Source organism: Carassius carassius, chromosome 2, assembly GCF_963082965.1.
Source record: "Carassius carassius chromosome 2, fCarCar2.1, whole genome shotgun sequence".
NCBI classification, from domain to species: domain Eukaryota; kingdom Metazoa; phylum Chordata; class Actinopteri; order Cypriniformes; family Cyprinidae; genus Carassius; species Carassius carassius.
In genome coordinates this window covers 10393514-10399530 of record NC_081756.1, presented here as the reverse complement: position 1 = coordinate 10399530, position 6017 = coordinate 10393514, and the positions used below count along the sequence as shown (strand labels likewise).

Below are 6017 nucleotides of genomic sequence, written 5' to 3'. Positions count from 1 at the left end.
ACATTGGATAACACTGGTAAAACGTACCCGGTCCGCTTGGAATCGGGATGCTGCGGAAGCCCCATCCTTCCCGAGGAGGTCTCGGAGGCAAATTCACATATAGCATCCATTCCCATACCCTCTTGATGGAGGCCAGTGCAAGCAGAAGCAGAGTTTTCAATGAAAGAAACTTTAGCTCAACTGCTGTAGTGATTTAAGCACTAGAGACAGGTCCCAAGAGGGTATACAGGGGGGCCGGGAAGGATTTAACCTCCTGGCCCCTCTAAGGAACCTGACGATGAGGTCATGCTTACCCAAAGACTTCCCATTCGCGGGGTCATGGTACGCAGCAATAGCAGCAACCTGGACTTTGAGGGTGGAGGGAGACAGCCTTCGCTCCAGCCCTTGCTGCAGAAAGGACAGCACGACCGCAATCGGGCATCTTCGGGGGTCTTCTCGGCGAGAAGAACATCACTCGACGAACAGGTTCCACTTCAAGGCGTAAGCATGTCTCGTAGACGGTGCTCTTGCCGCAGTGATGGTGTTCGCTACCTCTTGGGGTAGGTCACCTAGAACCTCCACGTCCCATCCAGGGACCAGACATGGAATTTCCAAAGGTCTGGACGCGGGTGCCAAATGGTGCTCCATCTCTGAGTCAGTAGATCCTTCCTCAGAGGAATTGGCCAAGGAGGGGCTGACGCAAGGAGTGCTAGTTCGGGGAACCAGGTCCGCGTGGGCCAATACAGCGCTACTAGCAAGACTTGCTCCTCGTCCTCCCAGACTTTGCACAGTGTCTGTGCGAGAAGGCTCACTGGGGGAAACACATACTTGCATAGGTCCCACAGCCAGCTGTGTGCCAGTACATCCGGGCTGAGAGTTCCCCTCGTTCAGGAAGTAGAACAACTGGCAGTGAGAGGTCTCTGGAGAAGCAAACAGGTCTACCTGAGCTGCTCCGAACCGCCTCCAAATCAGCTGGACAGTCAGGGGATAGAGTCGCCATTCTCCCAGGAGAATTGCTCGAGACAGCTCGTCGGCTGTATGACTGAGCAGGCCTGGAATGTGAACGGCACAAAGTGACCTCAGAACCTTCTGGCTCCAAAGGAGGAGGTGGCGGGTGACTTGGGACATGCGACGAGAGCGCAGATCACCTTGTCAGTTGATGTACGCAACGGTCGCAGTGTTGTCCATTCGGACCAGCACATGCTTGCCTCATAAGAGACCTTTGAGACAGTTCAAGGCAAGGTGCGCTGCTAACAACTCTAGGCAATTGATGTGCCACTGCAGCTGCACACCCGTCCAAACCCCTGAGACTGCATGCCCATTGTATGTGGCCTCCTAGCCGGTGGTTGAGGTATCCGTGTAAACCACAGCATGCCTGGAGATCTGCTCTAGGGGCACCCCTGCCCGGAGAAATGCAAGATCTGACCACGGAGTAACTTGGCCATCAGGCCGGTGTAACTTGGACCCGGTGAGTGCCACGCTTCCAGGCCCACCTCGGGACTCAGCCATAAAGTCAGTGCTGGAGCAGTCTCATATGTAATAGGCCGAGCGGTGTAAGTGCCACCGCGGCCGCCATATGCCCCAGGAGCCTCTGAAAGAGTTTCAGTGGGACCGCTGTCCTGCTCTTGAACGTATTCAAGCAGGCTAGCACCGACCACGCACGTTCCTCTGTGAGGTGTGCTGTCTGTTCGACCGAATCCAACTCCATACCGAGAAAAGAGATCCTCTGCAGCGGCGAGAGTTTGCTCTTTTCCCAGCTGACCTGAAGGCCCAACAGGCTCAGGTGCCGGAGCACCACATCCCTGTGCTCGCACAACTCAACTCAAAGCCACCTCAGCGTGCTCGACACCCACACACGTGAGGCAGCGATCGTGACCATCAACCGTTGCCAGGTAACGACCGCACCCAAAAACGCACGAGTAAAACGGCATCCTTATAAGGACGATCCGTTGTCTTTACAAAGACGCACCCATGAAGCTCTTTTATAGAAATTTGCTCTTTAGGAAATGCTCTTTTAGTGCTGAGGTGCACAGGGGAATTGGCAGCTTGCAACACGACAGGGGTAGTGCAGCCTGAAGTGTGCAATCCACTCAACACAGGAACGACCACCGCTGAAGTGCCATCTCGCCAACACACGAAGCTTCCGAGAGTGTGTTGAACTTGTAGTTCACAGCAGACACAGTTGAGCAGAGCGATACTAATGCTCGGCTCCAAAGCGAAAAGTTGGTATGCATTGCACCTGCTGCCTTCTTATACTTACGCAGTGATCAGCGGCAGCTGGATGCAATAATTGCATGCCAATGTGCATTGGCTTGTTTAGTTTACACTCGAAGTAGATTGGTCTATCGAAGCGATATCCCATATTTGTCGGTCACCGACGTGGCGTCGAGAGTGACCGACTGAAAGGGAACTCATAATGCATTAAATAGCTTTAGACCGCCCATTTTTAACCATCAGCCACACATCTGTTAGCTATCAACAGTGTGTCTGTTATGGTAAATGTTGGTCCTTTAGTGGTGCAAACATTCTGCACATATTTTAGAAGCATTATAGCATTTGTTATTTAAAGACTTCATGTCATCACTCCCTAATCTAGGTCCACCCACCATCCAGCCAAGTGTTTTTGTAGACGAAACAAGGGTGCTGGCTATGATTTTGCCAACCACTAGAGGGCTGTAGTGAGGGACGGTAATTACTAAAATGTGCTAATTATATATTTTAACTTGAAACTGCATATGAGAAGGCATATGTACTTCATACTTAATTTGACTTGCAAAGTGCATTAACAAGCCTATGTGGAGGCTTTGGATAGATCCAGTGCCCATCACTATGTGTAACATCAAATATATAGCCCAGCAGATGTGAAACCTATTTTAGAAAATACACAGTAGGTTTATCTAAACAAATATGTAAAAATTTAATTTAGATAAAAAATTAAAAAATACAGTAATGAACTGAAAATACAACATATGGCAATGCACGTATTGTAGATGTCTACATAAATCTACCCCCCAAAAATAAAAACTCCTAGTGCCCTTCCAAATATACAACAGCAGACTACTTCACATCACATTTAATATATACATCAATTTCACTTGTCCATTTATAAACACTGTACATGAGTACAAACACACAAATAGTGCAGGTACTGTATATCACTTATGGGTCTTACGATGACTGGCCTTTTCATTGATAGATCTACCATAGTTTGACTGTGCCAAAAGACACTCCTCCTTATATAAAAAAAATCTATATCGCCCACTTAATTTCCTCTTCAGCTCTGTTTCGACTCAGAAGTGCAGTAATGTTAAATATTTTAGCTGCAGCTTTATTGCTCTTTGAGATGGGTAAGAATTATTTTCCACTGTGAACTACAATACTATTATAAAAAAAAATACTTTATAAATTTAAAATGAAGTGTTACTGAAATGGGGAGACACTTATTTAAATTTAATTATATTTTGTATTGGTGTCCTATTGTTTTATTTTTCTTGTTTAATGGTTTTCAGGTTTTCTCAGAGTTATGTTTTTAACAGCAAGTACACAGACTCATCCAGGAGAGAGAGTCACTATGTGGTGTTCACACAATATCCATGTTTCTGGATATCTGTACTGGTTCAAACAATCAGACGGTGCTGTACCCATTACTATTGTGCACATGTTATACACCGAAAGTCTTCAGAAGGTTGAGCCAAAATATTTCAACAATTTCACAAAAGATCACGTGGTTATGGATCTGTTCATCAAAGTCACCACCCTAACAATTAAGCAAGTGAAATTTTCTGATTCTGGCTTCTACTTTTGTGGAACTACAGATTATGATATGAAATTTGGCAATGGAACCAGGCTTGAAGTAAAAGGTAATGTTTTTGAACCTCTCTCACTATACTCTAGTTTTTATTTACTGTTTATATCTTTTTTTTCTCGCTTTGTCATTAATAGCAAATGTTGAAAAACACCACAATTTAAATACAATTGTAAATCCCACAATGATAAATGACTTGCCAGCTGTTTTCATAACAGAAAAAAATTACACAGGAACCTCAAAAAACGGTATGTTATTTTACTTTCAATATTAAAGTTAAAACTGCAGGTTTTTAATATATGAATGTTCTTGTTTAATCTCTAATCAAATTATGGATAAAATGTGATCTTTGTAGCATCGCTTTAAATGTTTCATTAAAATGATATCCACTCCTTTACAGATCATGAGCAATCACCCGTGTCTGAGGAGTGTTCTAGAGACATCTATTTCAAACTGACCCTTCTATTTGGTGGAATAATTTCTTTTACATGCATCGTTTCTCTTATTTTGGGGATTATCAGGGAACACAGAAGACAGAAGCATAAAAAAGGTAAACTCTTTTTAACGTGGTTAAAAAGATCAAGTTATATCACAAATGTAGAATGAACATTATCAAAAAAGTGGCTTTGTACATAATTTTTTAATTTTACATTATCTTTGGGGCAACTGCTTTTCTTTTTCTCTGCTTTGTGTCAGTCGCTGAATGTCAAGCACAACAGCATGATGACAAGGTAAATTACACAGACTTATTTTTTCTTAAAAATGGAAACAGCATCAAAGCCTCCAGAATAAAAATAAATGTTGTTATATGACCACCTGGATTCAAATCTTGACATACCGGTATACATTTTTGTACTTCTTTGCAGGAAAACGATTCAGTATATACTGCTGTGTATTTCTCAAAGCAAAGATCCAAAAGAGCAGGACGACATACTGAGGACCCAATTGCTGTGTACACTGATACTACTTGAAAAATAAAACAAACTCAAACTTATTATTAATTTATTACCTATGGTTTATTTTTAACAGCAAAATAGTAAACCTGTTTAAAGAAATGTAATTATTGAAGCGATCAGAGATCTGTCTTTTCTTTGCATTGTTGTACATAATGGTGAAGTTTATTAAAATTGCATTGCAGTTTACTTCGACTCCTGATATTAATTTAATCGGACTCCAGATAAGATTACCTTACAGAAGACCTTAAATTTATATTGCAAAAAATCAAAAAACTGTTTTTTTTTTATATTGAATCTTGTAACAATAAAAACTCCATAATCATCGGGAAGGAGGCGGGAACCGGCAGACAATCAAAATGAAAGCTTTAATAATCAAAATAAACATAAAACAGCGCGACAGCCCCTCACGGTCGACTGCCACGCACAAATAAAATCTCCACCAAACAAGCAAACAAACAATTCTGTACCTATTGCCATTGTAAACAATGATGATAAAATACCAGCTTAAGGAACTACATGCTAATTATTTAAATTATCTTAAACAAGATCATATTCTGATGACTCTGGACATCAAAAACACCTCCCTGATCATTTTGAATGTGGATGTTTCTGATTCTGGTCTGTACTTCTGTGGTTGGGACAACTGGGTGATGACATTTGGTGATGGAACAAGTCTATACATCAACGGTAATCTGTCCTTATCAGTAACACTCTTGTAGTGGAATTTTTTGCTTCATGTCTAGCAGCAAAATGTAAAAAATACATAATACAAATACATGTGGATAAGTTTTAATATGCTAAATGACTCTTGACTTTTATTGTGCAGAGAGGAGTGTTACACCACTGCGAAATGAAACAGAAATAACAAATAAAGGTGTTTTTATCTGACTTTCTTTAACATCCATTTGCATTAATGCATATTTCTAATCTGAGGTTGGTTAAAGTAAAATGTGATTTAATTTGAACAGATCTCAAGAAGAGCCCGATTTCTACAAGAGACTGTTCTGAAAACATCTTTTATAAACTGACCTTTATTTTTGGTGGTATTGTTGTTTTACTCATCATCATTCTGCTCACCATGCTCATTATTAAGATACAGGAGAGAAACACGCAGGAAAAGGGTAACATTCTATTAAATTCAAAAGATTTGCATTGGCAAATGACTGTGAAATAATTGTAATAAATAAATAAAAAAGAAAAGCTTTTTTGTCTCTGTTTCTGGTGCCGCAGATGCTGATCGTCATGGAACACAACATCATGAGGTAAACTTTTCATTA

The 6017-nt window shown here is 41.5% G+C and overlaps 1 protein-coding gene across 1 annotated transcript; it reads left to right on the top strand.

The window, feature by feature from the left end:
• Positions 1-3267: 3267 nt before the first annotated feature.
• Positions 3268-4916, top strand: LOC132096600 (uncharacterized). Its single transcript, XM_059502059.1, has 6 exons — positions 3268-3326; positions 3489-3839; positions 3922-4032; positions 4185-4334; positions 4481-4515; positions 4651-4916. Exons 1-6 carry the CDS (start codon positions 3284-3286, stop codon positions 4753-4755), a joined length of 795 nt encoding a protein of 264 aa, XP_059358042.1. The 5' UTR covers positions 3268-3283; the 3' UTR covers positions 4756-4916.
• The last annotated feature ends 1101 nt before the right edge of the window (positions 4917-6017 follow it).